This window comes from Staurois parvus, unplaced genomic scaffold, assembly GCF_062004578.1.
Source record: "Staurois parvus isolate SC_StPar_1 unplaced genomic scaffold, SC_StPar_1.0 ptg000047l, whole genome shotgun sequence".
Lineage (NCBI taxonomy): Eukaryota > Metazoa > Chordata > Amphibia > Anura > Ranidae > Staurois > Staurois parvus.
This window is the reverse complement of record NW_028317843.1, coordinates 6,961,044-6,982,451: the sequence shown is the minus strand read 5'-3', so window position 1 is coordinate 6,982,451 and position 21,408 is coordinate 6,961,044. Positions and strand designations below refer to the sequence as shown.

Below are 21,408 nucleotides of genomic sequence, written 5' to 3'. Positions count from 1 at the left end.
GAAGATATAGTCTTAAAATTAGCGGTTTTAACAAGACTGTTGTGAAAAAAAAAAAACCTTGTAAAAGAGTTAAAAATACTTACCTGGTCCACACCCCATGTCTCGGATCTTCATTCTCTTGCACTCAAACAACTGAATGCCCCTGATCCCCCCTATTGTGTGTTGTGGTTCCACCTGCCAGCCTGCAGGGACACAGCACAGATATAGTAGCCAGCGGTTGAAACCACAGTGGCCGACGCAGGCATCCAACACAACCAGAAGTTTTGGATGCTGAAGGTTGTTCATCTAGTGATGCCCTGCAAGAGAGCTAAAATCAGTAGCTGGACTTTTTTTTTTTTTTGGTGACATAGTAGTTTAAAGGTAAAACTGCAATAAATATGAGACTGTTGATTAGAGAAATACCTTTATCATCCTATATTCTTGTACTTCTGACCACCTTAATTTTAAGGTTCACTTATTTTTGTCTCCTTGTTCTTTCAGAGGAGAGTTTGCGCTATGGCTGGACGGAGACCTTTACCACGGGAGAAGTCACTCGTGTAAAACCTTTGAAAATACTACACTTTCTAAGAAAGAAGATTTCATTGTCCAAGACATTGAAATTTGGGCATTCGAGTAAATATGTAAATAAATAGAGCACAGGATTATCTTCTCAACCTTGTACAGAAGAGAGGAGGAGAGACTCCACGTACTGCAGCTTACTAATATATACCCTTTTAATATATTTGTATTTTTGTTAATATTTAACCATAGTAATTTTTTATTTTTTTCGGTAGTTATATCTATTTTCGGACATGAATATTGGGTGAAGCTGTAACTGTACGTTTTTGATGACTGTCGTAACTCTGTCACTTTCTCTGTCACTGGCTCAAGTCTAGAAGGTTGTAGAAGTACACATATCACAAGCAGACTGCAGTTATTTCCATGTGGTCAGCTGTGAAGTTATAACAGCTGTTGCATTGTTTTAAACCTTCCCCCAGTAAGGTATTTTAGAAGCCAAGTTAATTGATACATTCACCCAAAAGTTATATTTTGGTTGTAGGTGGGCACTAATGTGTGAAATTGGATTCCTTTCTGGGTCTCTCAAGGACTCCAGTAGCAAGACCTGCCAATTATATTCAATATGCCTGCACCTTTCTACTTAACCCATTGAAGTTGTCATCCTCTCACTTCTTTATTCTCCTTTTTATTTCATTATACATTGTGGGGAACATGAAACCCTAGACTGGTTGTGCAAGGGTATTTTCAGCAAAACAACCCCAGGTATCTAACTCAAACTCCCTATCCCAAGAATGTTTTTACCATCCCTTTACTTGAGTTCCTGCAATGTCAAATGTTGTGTAACTTGCTGGTGAATTTGAGAACACAACTTGTGTGTTCAGTAATAATGGTATTCTGCATTGTAACCGCATCCTGATGTTTACAAATGGGACTCAGGAGGTTCTGAATAATCTGGTGGCAGGGTTGTATCTGAGGAAGCTTGCTTTACTGTAGGTAACATTGAGAATATACTGCCAGGGATTGTTTTATGTAGAAATACCTTTTCAAAGGAGTTCTATACGGAGGTAAACATGGACGCTGTAATTGCTGTCCTCCTGGAAATGCCAGCACCTGGGTCAGAATGGCTGGGCTAAGATGGCTTCAATTCTAAACCAGGTGCTCACTTAGAGAAACTCCTAACCTGCCTATTTGTTGTTAGTGTGTCTCTCAGAAAGTATCAAATTCATTGATTTAGCATGATGGCCATGAAACTAGCATTTTTGAAAAGGGAGTGGAGCAGTGGCAGCCTCTGTATTGCCCCAATATAGGTTAACTTTGTTCATTTAAGGCAAAGTAAACCGTTACACTGGAAGACCATCCTCTGTTGTTGAAACAAATTCTGTGTTCCCTTGCTAGCCAATTTCTACGTGAAAGCCCTATGATATATGAGGTACGCAGTACTTTTCCTTCTACAATGCAGTGCTCATTACCCAGACAGCAAGTTTCTAGGCCCGAGATTTTTATAGGGTGGGTTCCTCAGACCCATGTGCTTAGTTTTTGGACCCATGTGGGTTCAGGTCTTTTTACTTAAGACTCTTGGCAGTGGGATGGTTGGATATCGAGAGAAAATGTTACTTTGCCTTCAACGGGGTAATCGGTTTTGGCCGGTTGCTGACAAATTGAATCACATGATGACTTTTAACTCCACAGTAATCCAGTGATGAGGACACCAAATAATTTCCCATATCTGCCTGTAAACCACATGATAGTATAGCTGGTCCCCAGTAAAGCCCCCATAATGTAAAATATTAATCATGAGAAGGTGACACCAGTGGAGATGGAGGAGAAACAAGCTACACCAGGTGAAGCAGTCCATCAGTGTCTGCCCACACCAAAATATAACTTCATAATGGCCTTGAAGCCTAAAGACTTTTATGAACATTCAGTCCAGTTGGTTCAATAACTATTTTTGTATTTTGGTTCAGAGATCTGAACACAATGGATTATTCATACCATACATAATGTTCCTAGACAGCGGGGGAACACCACAAGCAGGAAAGTCTATTGTAGTTTTGTACCGGGTGCGTATATGTTGTACTTTTAGTACCCAATCAAAATGGTTGACGTGTACAATAAGTAGACAGTATTGTAATTTGTATTTTTTGTGGAATATGCAATCTGTCATGTGACCTCAGAGGAGAAAAATAAAACAGTCTAGGCTCTATCGGTAGCTGTTTAGTAGAGAAATCTAAGCCTTTGTGCAATAACGGCTCAGCAGAACACTTTCAGTTACGATGCTTCTATTCGGTGTTATGCGAGTACAGTTGCTGTTCTCAGTGTGACAGTGAGTTTATTTTTCTGTGCTGAAGATTCAGCTGTTTGATAAACCTGTATATTATCTTGTAAATTTAATGTTGAAAAAAGTAGCGTTGTTCTTATAGAAACGTGTTCATTTGACGGGTTTGCTTATAGCACTTTAACTTTTTTTTTTTTTTTTGGTTTTTGGAACCGAATAAAAGCCAAATGGAATGGCTTATGTAAGGATTCAGATGTAGGCAGCAGCTGTTCATCTACTGCAGTCTTCTCATGGTTTTTCTGGGAGTTGGAAGGTCTGAGTTAGATCTGTGTTTCCTATTGCTGGTCCTCCGAGATTGCTATCAAGAGTAAGGTCATAGTTGGGCAAACCTTGTAATTGTTGCAAGTTAGTCACAGTGGACTTTTTGTATTGTTGCGTTTTTGGTGCGTGTGTATTAAAAGGAATAAAATAACTGAAATTTCAGGATGGACAATCACTTTAACTGACCCCAGGCTTAAAAGCTGTTGTCTTTATTGTTAGAGATGCTCCAAGAGAGGAGCTGAATTACAAGAACAAGGGCAAAACAATGGATTTTTGGGTGGAGCCATTGTTCTTGACAGCCAAACAAGTCTTGTTTTTAAACACAATGGGGGATTGCCCCAGGTTTTGCTATAGTTTGTTCTGCCCTAGGCTTTGTGATTTGGCTCCAAATAAAAATGTACAAAGTGTATTACCCTCTGAAGGGACAAAAACCTTTACTGTAATGCTGGAAAAATACTCAGGCACTTGTGAAAAACATGTTAAAGTACATGCATTTTAAACACAAAGGTTTGATCAGGTCCCTCCTATCAATCGGCTTCTTTTAGGCCTTCGTCACATCAGCCCAGGGGAGACACAGTAGAGATTATGAGTGGACCACTCTCCTCTACACTCATCGGAGCAAAGATGAATTCATGTGGAAACCTTTGATCGACCGTGTCTTTTTTTTTTTTTTGGCACAGAAAATAGATGCTTCAGTTATGAAGGTCTATGTCTAATGTTGTTTGTGCAAACTTGCCCTAATGTCAGATGGAAACTGCCAGCAACATATCTGACAATTGGCACAATATGAACTTTTTAAGAGGTATCGCAGGTGAGCTGTGTGGTCCTGTTACACATCGGTGTACAGGTGCCTTTCCTGCCTGTATGACAAGGCCGCAGAGCTTATTCTCCAAATTTAAAGCATTCAGATGGAACTGGCTAGTGTGAGAAACCTTCAGCTAAGAGGCATGTAGTGTCTTTCTTGGTGTAATCTGTCAGTATGCCAAGCTGATGGTATGTCAGCAGATTTCACTGTGACAAATGTTAAAGCATGTGTTATAGTTCAAAGGCTCTGTGTCAGTTACATACTAAAAGCAACCTGTCTGACTAGCCTTAAAGTGCATGTTTTCTAGTTTTGTTTACATTATTGCAGATGAGATAATTGGATTGGTATAACTTTGTAATATTTTAATGCATTGCCTAACTATATAGAAATCTGACACACATGCCCTATGTATCTGGTTACACATGGACTGAGCTTTTACCTGTTACTGCATGCTCTCTAGGCATTGTCTAATCCAGTGGTCTCAGCTGTGGTCCTCAAGATGGGGTTAGAGTGTACACAGGCATTTGGGGTGTGTTTACTATCCATGTTCCTTGCACTCACATTTATGTGCATGGATGGGAAAAAAAAAAAGAAAAAAGCAAAGCACAAACTGATCTTAAACTGACTCAAACCGATCTCATAAACTTGTGTACACTGTCCCCGACAATGCCTGTTTTCTCCACTGTCCCCGACAATGCCTGTTTTCTCCACTGTCCCCGACAATGCCTGTTTTCTCCGCTGTCCCCGACAATGCCGGTTTTCTCCGCTGTCCCCGACAATGCCTGTTTTCTCCACTGTCCCCGACAACGCCTGTTTTCTCCACTGCCAGTACCTGTGTAAAGACTTTGTCACACTGGAGATTCTGCTTCCTTAATAAACATAACTTATAAACTGGCCAAAAAGTCACAGAATCTCATTCGATAGCAAGGGAGCAGCCATGGAGGGATGTTTCACTGGTCTGGTCAACAAGGGAGTGGCACTGTATTAGGAGATGAGTGGTGTGTTAGAGACTTTGTCATTGGTATGTTATCTCCAGAAATAGAATTGCTAGTGTGACAAGCATTAGTCACCTCTAAAGCCAGCCATTTTCACCTCTAAAGCCGGCCATAGATGGATTGAATCTCACTTGGTTCAGCAGGGACCAGCCAAGATTCAATCCATCTATGAGCAGGTGGGTTGTAGTGAAGTCCGTCCATCGAGCAACCATCCTGTCTTGATTTTTTTGGATGCAATTACTGCCAGCAGCCAGAGCCACTAGCAGTAATCATTGTGTTTTGTCAGTCAAGAAGGCTTCCCACTGGCAGAACACATTAGCTCTGTGGGAGGGATTCCCCCATCAAAACTGAATGTGCCGATTGGGGAATTGAGCGTTTTTCTTTTTTCTTTCCTGCAACCCGTGGTGAAAGGAAGGAAAATAGAATCATCTCTGACCTGCTTAAGTGTATGACCAGATCTAAAGCACTGTTAAAGAGCCTTAAGGTCTGAAAACATAGGCTGAACAGTTCTACTTGTGAACATGACAATGAGTGCGCAAAATGTTCTCATGATGTGACCAGTGCTACTGTTCTCCATTGCGTTTATTGCTGCATGTTCTTTAACTTGCACCTTTTCAATTTTCCAAAGCGTGCTTTAAATATGTTACAGGTTTTGGAAAGTATAGAATGCAACCCACATTGGAAAGCCTTGAGGACCGCCATTGGAAGACCATATGCTTCATGTATCAGAGCTTGAAGGAACAACTGTCTGTGTTGCCAGGGGCTTTTGCTGCCATGAGGCAATTAAGATGCCCTGTAGGGACAGCCTAAGTAAACTTGCTTCTTAGATGATTCCTGCTGCAGTGGGCACATTGGAAACATTGCCTCCTAACAATGCATCCTGTGGACCTGTTGTGGCCGGCTTTGTGAGTGGTGTGGCTAAGCTGTAGGTTGCTGGCACTTGTTTGCTGCTGCTTATGGTACAGTGGAGCAGGAAATTCTGTGCTACGCAACACGACTCTGATGCTTAACAGCAGGAATCTGACCAGTCTTTCTTTCATAATACACTTCTATAGATGAGGTCTGATGAGCTGGATGGTGCTTGCCTAGATCTGGGTTGGCTTATTCAGTTTTACATAACAGGGAGGTGAAGGTGACTCTAGGACTCATACAAGTCTTAGAGTGCCACCATACTGCAAAAGTAAACGTCCATTAAGTAGCAGTGATATAGGGACTTAGGCTAAATTTACTATATATTTATATTTGTATTAATACCACAGTTATTTGAATATACACTGCCATGTTTATAATATGCTCTCAAATGATAGATCCATTTATATTTACATGATCATAAAGGTTTCATGAAAATGTTCTCTTTTAATAGAGGCATCCACACCCACATCTTGGCAAATAGTTGGGGGATATCTATTGTAATCGTATCAATTTGCAATAAATAAAAGTGGTCCCATTATATGTATGGAAGAAAGTCTCTTGCTAGTGAACATTGTTTGCTGTTTCTAATATATTTGTCATTGTATATTAAAATGTGTTGCATGTAGGTTTTATAAAAAAATAATTATATATGTATAATATTCAAATTGTATCACCTAACCGCAACACATTGTATATTCAAATATGTTGCGGTTAAATATATATATATATATATTGTTTTAATACTACAGGAATACATTTGAATATACAATGATAAATATATTAAAAAGAGCAAACAATGTTTAATAGCAAGAAGTTTCCTTCCTTATACATATAATTTGCATGCATATGTGTTATTATAAATGTATGCACATGCAGGTCCCCTCATCATTTTTACTTGATGGAAGCTTAGATCTGGGTTACAAGTATAGCACCTGAAAACCCTTAGGTTATCTGAGAACATTAAAAAATAAAAAAAATCCAAAAAGAAGCTAACGCTTTGGAAAAAAAGGGAAGACACCTTATCTGTACCGTGCTAATGCTGAATGTGAATAGATATACAGGGCATAACCTTTCTCTGTGTACATAGCGCTATATTCTTGCTAGATCTGGTATGTAGAATAAATGTAAATATATTGGCCTCTCTCCCCTCTGGTCTTCCACAGCACTATTATTGTCTTTGTGGATTTAAGACTATTACTAATCCTGTAATGGATTTTAAGTACTATAAGGTCATAGTGATATGATTATAAATATATGTATAAATATATATAGACAATAAATACATGTACAATATTAACAGAAATCTGGTATTTTTATTGTGTGTGTGTTTGTGTTTGCTTCATGACCACATAATGACTGATGCCATTCCTTGCTGACTTTTCTCTTAGGTGTCTGTTTATGAACCAGCGGTAAATGATCGCTGCTCAGTTCTCCGGCATTCTCGGAGAACACAGTTCTCCTGTGAATGCCTTTCATGAAGCAGTGAAGATCAGTTCTCCGAACGAAGGGAGAACGATCTACAAACGCTGGAAAACGGCTGCTTTTACTATAATCTTGTGAGATTACAGTAAGAGATTAGTTTACTAAACAGGTAAATTATCGCTGCTTAGTTTGCGGTTCCTCCGATTCTCCAGCTCTGGGCTGGAGAATCTGGAGGGAGAACACAGATCTCCAGTGAAGGGCTGACATCGCTCCTCGCTGATCTCCTGAGTATCATAAACTGTGAATGACCAGAGAGTAGCTGTGATCCTCTGAATTGCAGCTATTCTCTGTGTCATAAACGGACACCTTAGTACAGTCAATGGCCTCTCCCTTCATCAGTAGTTTTTGGATTCAATAATAGAAAATTGAGAAAGGAGGAATTCTCTTAAATGCATAACAGTGGTTATCCATGTAGCTAATAGACTCCTAGCACATTGTAGGTTAATTAAAATAAATGGCACCATAGTATAAAATAGCTGATTTTGACTTGAGCCTGCATGTATTCAGTACTTTGTGTCGTTATATAAGCTACTGTGCTCCTTGCTATCAGTCAATTCAGGACATGCTCCTATAAATGAAGAGTGGATATCTGTAGCAGATGGATCTATATACAGAGATGGTAAAGCAGCTGCAGCATTGATGACCTGACATCTAAGAGGACCTTTCAATGACGTGAAAGGAAAACAGGTGATCGGCTGTATGAAACACAACACCAGGAAAAACTGCACCCAATCCATTTAGCTCATTTAGAGTGTACACAGAGCCAGACATGGTTTAAACTGAAACCATACAGAAACTGTGTTCCCTGACCGTATAGAACAGGACACCTGTTTCTTTGCTTCATTAAAAATGGGTTCTGTGCACCTACATTTCATTTTACTGGACACTGAAAATAAAGAAATAAAGCCCTTCCACTTCCCATAAGGTGATGGACCTCCTTTCTCTGAGAGAAGCTTGCTTTGTTTTATGAAAGCTTCTTTACTGTAGTCTGGATTGTCCTTCCTTCCTTACGTCTTGCTCGGAACCATCCTAAAGAAATCTCTCTTCACTGTCTGGGCATGGTGCATACAATGTGAGTTTACCTTTCAGAAACTGCCACTTTTAGGTAATCGGATTCATGATTTGTGCCTACTGAAGGTTCCTGCAAAGGGATCCCTGCCTCTTGCTCCACTATTGTTAGGTGGATCAGACATGTTATCGATAAGGCCTATAGTTTGAAGGATAGGATTCCTCCACATTCTACTAGATCTGAAAAGCTGGCCACACACTGAACAAAATCCATCCAGTTCAGCAAGGACTGATACATTTTCAGTCAATGTGTAGCAGTCCCCATTTTTTTCAGAAGTTGACCCTTTGATCAGCTTCTGTCAAAGGAGCATATTGGAAAACTTTTCTTGATCAGCGGCTAAAGCTGTCGGAATGTAATGTCCTGGCGGCGGAGGGAAACCTCATTCCACCTCGTTTGTGCAGATGGAGGAATCTGTTAGTTGTTTTTTTGTTAGGCTTGCTGGTTGTATGAAAAAAAAAAAACGGGACCAGCTTTAGTGCTTCATGGGCTCTTTAGCACCAGGCGTCTATTTCTCTGATTTACAAGGACTTCTGTTCACGTGGTTGTTAAAGCATTATTAAACCCATAATCTAAAATGTAATATATTGCAGCCTATCAGTTCTTAGATGTTGGCTACATTCATTTTCAATGGTGGAGAAGGAGGTTTCTAAAGTGAGCAAAATCCTCTCTTGTATTAAAATAGGTATAGACTCCAGAGAGAGAGATATCATATTACCCCGGTACAAATCATTAGTGAGACCTCATCAGAAATATTCAATTAAATTTTGGGCACCAATTCACAAAAAGAACATTGGGGAACTGGAGAAAGTACAGAGAAGGACAACCAAAGTGATAAGAGGCATGGAGGAGATCAGCTATGAGGAAAGATTAGAGGAACTGAATTTATTCTCTCTTGAGAAGAGGAGATTTAGGGGGATATGATCAACATGTATAAATACATCAGTGGTTCATATAGTGAACTCGGTGTAGAGTTATTCACCCTGAGGTCATCACAGAGGACAAGGGGGCACTCTTTACATCCGGAGGAAAATAAATTTAATCTCCAAATACAGAAAGGTTTCTTCACAGTGAGAGCTGTGAAAATGTGGAATAGATTCCCTCAAGAGTTGGTTCTGGCCAACTTAGTGGATTGGTTTAAAAAAGGCCTGGATTATTTCTTGGATACACAGAATATAACTGGTTACTAACATTTATAGGTAAAGTTGATCCAGAGAATATCCGATTGCCTCTCGGGGGGATCAGGAAGTAATTGTTTTCCATGCAGGAGCAAATTGGATCATGCTTTGCTGGGTTTTTTTGCCTTCCTCTGGATCAACTGTGGGTATAGGATTCTAACTTTTTTTTTTTATGGTTGAACTGGATGGACTTTTGTCTTTTTCTAGCCAGACTAATTATGGAACTATCTTTTTTAAGGCTTTTTTTTTTCTTTCAATAACCCAGTCATGATGATTTAATGAAGCCTGTGTCTGTATAGGAAGCAGCTTTTACTGGTAAGACTGGTCATACACAAAGACATTGCATGATGCTAGTTGGTTGGCTGCAATGCTGATCCTCTGGCTTCTCTAATTTTGAATTTTTGAAGTACTGAGTGCCAAACCAAAACAGTCAGCCTACTAACATTCATAGCAAACTGTTCATTTCTTATCAGCATACTTGTTCTGGGGCAGTGATTTACCTTATTGAAAAAAAAGGAATGGGCATGTTAGCCAGCATATTTTCCCAGGTTCTCTTTAGTTTATGGGCAGAGGTGAAAAATGGTTAGTGCCTATGTTGTGGATGGCGTTCATACAATCATTTTGCACTACCTTGCTGAGTACTACACGTGATACAACACCATAGGGACTTGACAGGATCATGTCACATACCTTCATTTTCAGCAATGCCACCAATAAATGTTTAAATAATTTTTATGTAATTTTAGCTGAAAGAAAAAGCACCTGTAAAAAAGGACACTGTGGCAATGCTTGTTCATAAAATCATTTCTCTGTTGTGGAGCAAATCTGCCCCAAAAACAAATCTTTGCATGCAAATACGTCAGATGCCTGTCTGCCTCCTCCCCATGCTGTGGTTCCTCCTGCTGCCCCTTACATCACTACTGTGACCTGTATAGATGTCGGGACAAGCAGAGAGAAAGCAGGCATCCAACACACTGGTAAGTCGGCCTGAATATAAATTTTCTTTGGGTGGTTTTGCCTTGTTTTGGTTTATATTTCTGTGGCAGGTCCATTTAAAGCTCATATATCATGTCACTTACAAGGTCAACTGGTGCCCAGAGTGAATATGGGAAACTGCACCCTCTTTATCCCCGGGTAAAAAAGGGGACATGACCAAAAACGGCACACACCAAAAGGTATGTAATGTTTGTGGCATGTGCTGAAATAGTACCGATAACTGTGGTACACTACAGTGAAAAATTGGGGCATAAATATGGAGCTAAATGTAGCAAAGGAAAAAATGTCCCTGAGTTGGTGTCACTGAAAGGGGAAAAAAATGTCCCTGAGTTAGGAACATTTTTTCCTTTCAGTGACACCACTAACTCGGGGACATGTTTTTCCCCATTCTGTGGCACCACTAGCTCGGGGACATTTTTTCCTTTCAGTGACACCACTGAGTTAGTGGTGCCACTGAATGGGGAAAAAAATGCCCCTGAGTTAGTGGTGCCACTGAATGGGGAAAAAATGCCCCTGTGTCTGCTGTGTGACTGCCCTATGTTGGTAGTGTTGAGAAGAGGAAAAACAGCCCACATCAGTGTAGGTGAGGAAAAAATGCCTGTGTCATTGGAAGTAGAAAAAGTGTCCCATGTTGGTGGTGTCACTAGGAGACAATAATGTCCCTGCACTGGGGGTATCACTGGAAGGAAGAAAGGGTGCTTGCGTCAGTAGTGTTGCTGAAACCAAAAATTATGCTGCATGAGTGTCAATGTGGGTAAACGTGTCCCTGTATCTGTGATGTCTGATGAGGGCACAGAAGATAGTAACATGCAAAGCACCCTTCCTAGTACCGAGTGCTATCCTTAAGGCAGAACTACACTGGATCTGGGCACCACAAAGCAAAAACGCTATTTAATTTATGTTTAATATTCAAAGCAAACTCCTCCATCCAATCATATCTCCTTACTTGATTTCTCTGAGAAATCCCTTTGAAAAACACCCACTAGCATTTCTGGCCGTGACCATCTTGACTAAGGGCAGATGGTTTAGCTAATGAAGGGGAGAGAACAATGTTCTTGGACAACTTGCCAGCCAGCTTGCCAACAAGCGAATTAACCTGTCTAACAGTATGCATTTATAACGGGTTTAGTTAGCATACATTTGCAAATACATACGTAAGCCACAGAGCCACGTCACGGCACCCTGATAATCTGTGGTCCTAACTCGACAATTTCTGAGAGCCCTCATAGTAGAGGCACATGTATTTAATGGATAGATCAAGGGCAGGTGGACTTGAGGGAGCCCACCCCTCTTAAAGGCAAAGAAGTGCACAGGACCCTAGCATTTAGCACAATGGCAGCCAGGGCATCCTGGCACATAGCAGGCATCACATAGCAGGCATCACATAGCGAATGAAGGGGAGAGAACAATGTTCTGTTATAAACGCATACTGTTAGGTTAATTCGGTTGTTGGCAAGTTGTCCAAGAACATTGTTCTCTCCCCTTCATTCGCTATGTGATGCCTGTTTGTGTCCTTGCTATATAAGCCAGTTATAGACTTGGGCGGTGGCCATCTTTTTATTTGCATGTTGGAGTTTAGGTGAGTGGGTGCACTAGGAGGCCCTGGCTGCCATTGTGCTATATGTTATCCTTGATCTATCCATTAAATACATGTGCCTCTACTATGGGGCTCTCAGAAATTGTAGTTAGGACCACAGATTATCAGGGTGCCATGACGTGGCTCTGTGGCTTACATATGTATTTGCAAATGTTTGCTAACTAAACCCCTGTTATAAACGCATACTGTTAGGTTAATTCGGTTGTTGGCAGGGGCGGACGGACAACTCATGGGGCCATAGGGGATCATGGCGCCCCTGTATCCTTGCCCAAACTCAAAAAAGCCTATGAAAAAGGTACCAGGGGCATCTCATGGGGTCCCCTACTGACCCTGGGCCCTCAGGCAGTGCCCGAGTTTCCAAATGGTCAGTCCACCCCTGGTTGTTGGCACGCTGGCTGGCAAGTTGTCCAAGAACATTGTTCTCTCCCCTTCATTTGTAATGCCTGTTTGTGTCCTTGCTATATAAGCCAGTTATAGACTTGGGCGGTGGCCATCTTTTTATTTACAGATGGTTTAGCTAACCTTTACTTCCTGGAATCCATCTGCCCTTAGTTCAGGCATACAAGCAAGAGGATGTTCTTAGCTGAGAAAACCCCTCCTCCGCTCCAGATGACTCCTAGGATGTATATATTTGCCTAGGCAAGAAACCAGGAAGTAACTTAGGAAACATGAAAAAATAGTTTAAACAAGTAAATAGGATATACTATACATTCCTATCTGTTTACGAATGCTAGCAGCATAAGAATTAAAAATAGCCAATGTTGGTTGAGAAAGCAAGGTTCTACTTTAAACCCCCCCCCCCTCGGTACTGAACTCTCCCTATTCCAATTTCTCAGTACAAGTGGAGTTGTTGCCAAGAGGCTGGGCTTTGCCGTCATGGTGCAGGGCAGGGAGTTGTCTGTGTGGGGCGCTCTGTTACATGTAAACACAGAAGCCGGAAGAGAAAGTGAGCGCCACAGGAAACTTCCTCTACCAGCTTCTGTGTTATCAAGTGACAGCAGTGATCACAGGGCAGAGCCTGAGGAGGTGGTACAGAGTACCGCCCTGTCTTGGATGAAAAAAAGTCCTGCAGTCTCTTCTACCAGTGAGGTGCGCAAGAAAGGAGTAGCTGAAGCTCCCAGCGTGCCCCCCCCCCCCTTCCCATATCAACACTACGCCCAGGACACATCCCCCTGCCTTGTCTCGGACCTGCCTGCAGGGGGTGATGGCAGGAGTACACCGGCACCCAACATATCTGGAAGTGTTTTGGATGTGAGCACTGTTGGAGTGTCTTTGCTTTGGTTTTTAATTTTGTGAATGGATTACATACAATATATGTAGGTTCATATATGACCTACAAAGTGGTATCAAGAGGTTTTGAGACTACTTTTGTAACACGGCAACAGATGGTAGCACAAGAACTTCATAAGTCAGTGTGCCAAAAGACATCCTATGTACAGGTGAAACTAAAAAAATTAGAATATCGTGCAAAAGTTCATTTATTTCAGTAATGCAACTTAAAAGGTGAAACTAATATATGAGATAGACTCATTACATGTAAAGCAAGATAGTTCAAGCCGTGATTTGTCATAATTGTGAGGATTATGGCTTACAGCTCATGAAAACCCCAAATCCACAATCTCAGAAAATTAGAATATTACATGCAATCAATAAAACAAGGATTGTACATAGAACAATATCGGACCTCTGAAAAGTAGAAGCATGCATATGTACTCAGTACTTGGTTTGGGCCCCTTTTGCAGCAATTACTGCCTCAATGCGACGTGGCATGGAAGCTATCAGCCTGTGGCACTGCTGAGGTGTTATGGAAGACCAGGATGCTTCAATAGCGGCCTTCAGCTCGTCTGCATTGTTCGGTCTCATGTCTCTCATCTTTCTCTTGGCAATGCCCCATATATTCTTTATGGGGTTCAGGTCAGGTGAGTTTGCTGGCCAATCAAGCACAGTAATCCCACCGTCATTTAACCAGGGTTTGCTGCTTTTGGCAGCATGGGCAGGTGCCAAGTCCTGCTGGAAAATGAAGTCAGCATCCCCATAAAGCTCGTCTGCGGAAGGAAGCATGAAGTGCTCCAAAATCTCCTGGTAGACGGCTGCATTGACCCTGGACTTAATGAAGCACATTGGACCAACACCAGCAGATGACATGGCTCCCCAAATCAACACTGACTGTGGAAACTTCACACTGGACTTCAAGCATCTTGCAGTGTGTGCCTCTCCATTCTTCCTCCATACTCTAGGTCCTTTGTTTCCAAATGAGATGCAAAAGTTGCTCTCATCAGGACTTTGGACCACTGAGCAACAGACCAGGTCTGTTTTTCTTTAGCCCAGGTAAAACGCTTCTGACGTTGTTTGTTGTTCAGGAGCAGCTTGACAAGAGGAATACGACATTTGAAGCCCATGTCCAGGATCTGTCTGTGTGTGGTGGCTCTTGATGCACTGACTCCAGCCTCAGTCCACTCCTTGTGAAAGTCCCCAACACTTTTGAATGGCCTTTTCCTGGCAATTCTCTCCAGGCTGCGGTCATCCCTGCTGCTTGTGCACCTTTTTTCTTCTACACTTTTCCCTTCCACATAACTTTCTATTAATGTGCTTTGATACAGCACTTTGGGAACATCCAACTTCTTTCACAATTACCTTTTGAGGCTTTCCCTCCTTATGGAGGGTGTCAATGATGGTTTCTGCACAACTGTCAGGTCAGCAGTCTTTCCCATGATTGTGATTCCTACTGAACCAGACTGAGAGACCATTTAAAGGCTCAGGAACCCTTTGCAGGTGTTATGGCTTAATTAGCTGATTAGAGTGGGACACTTTGAGCCTGGAATATTGCACCTTTTCACAATATTCTAATTTTTCGAGATTGTGGAATTGGGGTTTTCTCATATATTAGTTTCACCTTTTAAGTTGCATTACTGAAATAAATGAACTTTTGCACGATATTCTAATTTTTCGAGTTTCACCTGTATATTGAGACCTGTGCAATTGGTGGTATTCTGACCACGTGTGTTACCACGTCTGTTCTAACTTGCTGTCCATGATGAAATAGCAAAGAGCAAACATGAAATGCTTTGTGAAACTGGGCAGGTTGCTGGATCTCTTCAATGTGGTTAAAGCGGTGACCTTTGAGCTGCATTTTCATCTGCGGGAAGCCTTGTGCTACCATCTGTTGGCATTTTACAAAACTAGTCTCAAAACCTTTTGATACCACCTTGTATGAAGGGCCAGCATGTGTGTAAATATATATATATATATATATATATATATATATATATTTATGTGTGTGTGTGTGTGTATGTATATGTGTGTATATATATATATATATATATATATATATATGTATATGTGATTTTGTATTTCTGAGTAGGGGGCGCAGGCAAGCTCCCTACCCTTTCCATCATTCGCGGGTGCGGCTGTCAATCATCGGGTCCCAGCCGGTGATTACCGAGCATCTCCTACGGGGAGGAGGACTGCTTTGCTTTCTAACAGACTTCCTTCCTGTCGGCTCGGGCACACTGCTCTGGATAGCTGTTCACAGCCATCCAGAGCAGTGTGCTTACAGTGAGGCACAAACACACTGCCCCCCAGTAAAACACTCCCAGCACACAGTTAACCCTTTGATTGCCCCTCATATTAACCCCTTCCTGCCCAGTGCCATCAGTACAGTGTCGGTGCTGTTTTTTTTTTTTTATAGCCCTAATCACTGTATTGGTGTCACTGGGGATGTCAGTGACACCAAGTCAGTTCCCCCCCAGTGTCAGAATGCCTGCTGCAGACCCCTTATAAATTGCTGATTGCTGCTATTACTAGTAAAAAAAAAAATTCCAGTATCTATTCCGCTATAATGTTTACGTAAACCAATTAATTTATACGTATTGGGATTTTTTTTTTTTTTTTAGCAAAGACGTAGCAGAATACATTTTGGCCTAAATTTATGACAAAATTAGATTTTTTTTTTTTTTTTTTTTTACTGGTCATGTTTAATAGCAGAAAGTCAAAAATAAGATTTTTTTTTTTTCCTCAAAATTGTCAATCTTTTTTCTTTTATAGCGCAAAAAATAAATGCATAGGCGATTAAATATCACCGAGCGAAAGCTCAATTAGTGGGAAAAAAAAACCTGTAAATTTAATTTGGGTGCAGCATTGCATGACCGCGCAATTGTCAGTTAAAGTAATTCAGCGCTGTAACGAAAAAAAAATGGCCTGGTCAGGAAGGGGGGTACATCCTCTGTAGGGCAACTGGTTAATAAGCACTGTCTTTTATTATTATATTTATTTTTTTACTATATCAAGGAAAATCATTTAGAAAACAAACTTTTCCATACTTTCTATAGCAGGCGGGTGTCATGGAGGATTACAGCTGGCTTCATTAAAGCTTAAATGAATTTTCGTACAAAGATTCTCATCAGTAAATTAGACGACTTGACGGTTGTCGCTAAAAAGTACTTCCAAAAGTGTTTGTTGTTAACAACTGATTTGAGTCTGAACAAATCCACATATTTAGTTAAAAATTTGTTTGAGAAAAATTTTCCATCCTGCTACTTTGAATATTTTATTCACTGAAATCAAAAATAGCCATCAATTTGACCCCACTAATAATTGGTAAATCAAACAAAAAAGAAAATGTGTATGGCCAGCTTAAAGTGTTACTAAACCCAGGACCCTGCATTCACTATATCTGGTCTCCCAGGACCCTGCATTCACTATATCTGCTCTCCTTGGACCCTGCATTCACTAGATCTGCTCTCCCCGGACCCTGCATTCACTGTATCTGGTCTCCCCGGACCCTGCATTCACTGTATCTGGTCTCCCCGGACCCTGCATTCACTATATCTGGTCTCCCCGGACCCTGCATTCACTATATCTGGTCTCCCCGGACCCTGCATTCACTATATCTGCTCTCCCCGGACCCTGCATTCACTATATCTGCTCTCCCCGGACCCTGCATTCACTATATCTGCTCTCCTTGGACCCTGCATTCACTGTATCCGGTCTCTCCGGACCCTGCATTCACTATATCTGGTCTCCCAGGACCCTGCATTCACTATATCTGCTCTCCTTGGACCTTGCATTCACTATATCTGCTCTCCCCGGACTCTGCATTCACTATATCTGGTCTCCCCGGACCCTGCATTCACTATATCTGGTCTCCCCGGACCCTGCATTCACTATATCTGCTCTCCTTGGACCCTGCATTCACTATATCTGCTCTCCCCGGACCCTGCATTCACTATATCTGGTCTCCCCGGACCCTGCATTCACTGTATCTGGTCTCCCCGGACCCTGCATTCACTATATCTGGTCTCCCTGGACCCTGCATTCACTATATCCGGTCTCTCTGGACCCTGCATTCAATATATCCGGTCTCCCCGGACCCTGCATTTACTGTATCCAGTCTCCCAGGACCCTGCATTCACTATATCTGGTCTCCCCGGATCCTGCATTCACTATATCTGATCTCCCACAGTACACACAACATGGAAGTGCAATTATTTTTAGTAAATCTAAACTAAACCTAGTACCTTTTCTTTATCAGCAGTCTTGTGACTGCTATCAGTGTCCAGCCGAACACTGGTTAAAGCTTGTAGGAGGAGTTTTCATTTTGCTCTAGCAGGATGCAGAACCTCTGACCTCTGTCTAGACCAGCAATTCTCAATCAGGGTGCCTTGAAGTTTCTTCAGGAGTGCCTTGGCAAAATTGCCCAAAATTTTGTATACAAGCCAGCGGGTGGAACAAGCCTGCCTTTTAGTTACATAAAGCCATGGGTTTTCATTGTGCACCATTACCACCTTCTAGCCTTCGGTGTCTTGACAACCAATGATATCATCAGGCGATAAGGAATTTGTCAGCTGCCTGCACAGCATCCTAGTTTCACCCTATCTTGCCCCTCTCCATCAGCACTGGGGGTCACATTAGCTCAGGGACTGATAAAAACTGAGGGAGAAGAGAAACAATGGAATACTAGTCAGTACCAGTGTGCAAAAGTGTATCTGCATTAGAGAATGTCACCTCTAATGTTGGGTGTCCTACATGTGTGGATGTTGCATTTTAGAATGGGGTGCCCTTTTAAAATTATGGACAGTCTTGAGGCACCCCATTTTAGAATGGGGTGCCTCAAAATTGTCCATATTTTCTAAAGCGTGCCTCGGGACTGTTCATAATTTTAAAGGGTGCCTTGACTGAAAAAAGGTTGAGAAACCCTGGTCTAGACAATGCTGACTTGTCCTATGCTGATCACATGCACTTTTCCCAGGAAAAAAAAAAAGCCTCTCTAGCAATACACACCAAACTGAGCATGTGTAGAGTGACTCCACACAATATGTCTTATCATGAAACAATAGAGGACGGGGAGGATAAGAGAAGACAGGTTCAAACAGTCTTTTTACACAATGCAGAGGATTAACCCCTTAGGTTCCACAGTGAGTATAACAAGCATGCTTTACTGCATATAGAGACTGATTTTACTGTTGTGGGTTTAGTAACACTTTACAGTTACTGTCAAACTTTGCATTTTTCCATTAAAATAACCTGTTTTACATATCTGCTCTGTGCAATGATTTTGCATAGAGCAGCCTTAAACCTTGCCTTCTGGGGACCCGCACCAGGGCTCTCCCCCTGCCAAGAGCCCCCATAGGAAGCAGAGGCAATCGTGCGTGCTCAATCCTGAGCCAGGCTGTTTACGTCTGTTTACGTCTGTTTAGCACACAAGCTGGCTTGGCATTGCTCCCCTGTTCTCTGCTCACAGATTTTGATTGACAGCAGCAGAAGACAATGGCTTCCACTGCTCTCCGCCAAGCCGAGGAGAAGAGAGGAGCTGCTGCAGATGGGTACAGCGCTGGATCGGGATAGGGCTCAGTAAGTATTTAGCAGGGCTGCAGGGGAGCCACTATTAAAAGGTTTTTACCTTAATACGGAGAATACCTATCTCTGCCAAAGCAACCACTTTAAAAACTGCTTGCAGAGAGATTTTCCAAGGGGATCAGTTTGACAGTCAGGTCGCTAGCATTTACATTTGAATGTAGTTTCCCAGCCAGTGTCATTAGTACAGTGACAGTGTATAGTTTTATCACTGATCACTGTATTAGTGTCACTGGTGAAGTTAGTGGCTGTAAGCCAATTCCCACCCAGTGTCCGTTAGTGTCAGTTTGCCTACCGCACTATCACAGTCCCACTAAATGTTGCTAATCACCACAATTAGTATAAAATAAAATATTCCGGTATATATACCATAGTTTGTAGATGCTAAAGCTTTCGTGCAAACCAATCAATATACACTTATTAGGATTTTTTTTACTAAAGACCTAGCAGAATATATTTTGGCCTAAATTTATGAAATTTAATTTAGAGCAGAAAGTAAAAATATATATATATTTTGTCCCTATAATTATCTGTCTTTTTTTCGTTTATATAATAACAAAAACCCCAGTGGTGATCAAATATCAACAAAAGAAGCAGGAGGCATGGGTTGTGCCTACCTGTGTGATTATTATCTACTTGCCTACAGGGCACTTATACCCCCTTCCTGCCCAGGCCAATTTTCAGCTTTCAGCGCTGTCGCACTTTGAATGACAATTGCGTGGTCATGCAACACTGTACCGATATGAAATTGTTATTTTTTTCACACAAACAGAGCTTTTTTTTGGTGGTATTCAATCGCCACTATTTTATTTTTTGCGCTATAAGCAAAAAAAGAGCAAAAAAATTTGATATAAAAAGTTTTTCTTTGTTTCTATTTTGCAAACAGGTAATTTTTCTCTTTTGCTGATGTGCATTGATGAGGCTTCACTAAAAGGCAGCACTCATGGCCACTGATAGGCAGCACGGATGAGGTGGCATGGATGGACAGCACTGATGGGTGCTGATGATGGTGCACTGATATGCAGCAATCATGGGCACTGATAGGTGGCACTGATTTTGCACTGATATGCAGCAATGATCCACAGCACTGATGGGTGGCACTGCTGAGCACAGGTGTGTGGCACTGCTGGGCACTGGTAGGAGGTGCTGCTGGGCACTGATCGTCAGTGCCGATCTGTTCTCTGACAATTGTTAGTTATTGGCAGTACTTTCCTCACGCTGAAAGTGCAGCTGATTACCGGCAACTGTATTTACCCGGTGATCTACTGTGTCATTGGACACAGTTGATCACGTGGTAAAAGGCCATTGTGATTGGCCATTAACCAGATCACGGGGATCGCCAGGAGTACGTCATATGACGCCATCCAAGAACTAGACAACAGCGATGTACCCATCATTTGGCTATAGCGTGGTTGGCAAGTGGTTAATTGGCTTCCATTCTTGCTCAACTTAAGTGGTTTGCTTCTCAACCCGATACAACTTTAAGTGCCAGGAGGGAACCTGTATAACTATTTAATACTGTATCAACATACCATATTGCTCATAGAGATACCAAACTTTCATCCACCATTAAAGCTTCAGTAGAAGCATGGATTAATTTGTGCAAAGCCCCATTTATAAAACAAAAACTCACTTCTCTAAAATCTCCAATAACAACCCTAGCACTCCTCATGCTGGACTTAAATCTCACAATCTGGCAGTCTAGAGGTGTATTAACCTTGGATGATTTGTGTGTTGGCCCCGCTCTTAAAACCTTTCAGACATTGCAGCTGGAGAACTCTCTTCCTGCCACTGAATACTACAAATATGTACAAATTACTCACCTTGTACAGAATACTTGTAGTCTGAATATCTCTGTGCCATTGCAAATAGCCCAATACTATCAATCAACCCTTACAAATTCTAAGGGCATTTCACTATTTTACTCTCTTCTCCAAGATAAAAATGAGTTTGTCAAATCCCCCCCCCCCCCATAGTAGCCTGGGAAAGGGATTTCGGGAGGAAGTACTCCATCGAACAATGGAAGTGAGCACTGAGTTCCATATATAAAGCTACTAGGAGTGTGACTCTATGGGAAATGACACAAATAAACAATGGTACGATGGTACTTGACACCATATTGGATATCTAAATTTTCCTCTGCAATATCTTCAACTTGCTGGAGGAATTGTGGATGCACAGGAACTCTAATTCACATTATGTGGTCCTGCTCAAAACTCTCCAAGTTCTGGTCTAAAATCTTCATCTTATCACCCAGCTGTTGAGAATTATTATTTCATTCACTCCGGGTATGGCACTTTTGGCTTTGGAAATAGAATCCACCCCTCCTATGTTTAGAACTATATTATTACATATTCTGATAGCAGCACGCCTTAATATCATTAGACATTGAAAGGACCCAACGATTCCAAACCTTGGAGAAGTTATCCAA

At 41.6% G+C, this 21,408-nt stretch overlaps 1 protein-coding gene across 2 annotated transcripts in view; it reads left to right on the top strand.

The window, feature by feature from the left end:
- The window catches only part of OXR1 (oxidation resistance 1), a 55,051-nt gene extending 47,942 nt beyond the window's left edge, over positions 1-7,109 (top strand). For both annotated transcript variants that reach the window (XM_089664460.1, XM_089664461.1), the window contains one exon: positions 481-7,109. In XM_089664460.1, the coding sequence (XP_089520586.1) occupies positions 481-616 (136 nt within the window). In that variant the 3' untranslated portion in view covers positions 617-7,109. The remainder of the gene's footprint in view (positions 1-480) is intronic.
- The last annotated feature ends 14,299 nt before the right edge of the window (positions 7,110-21,408 follow it).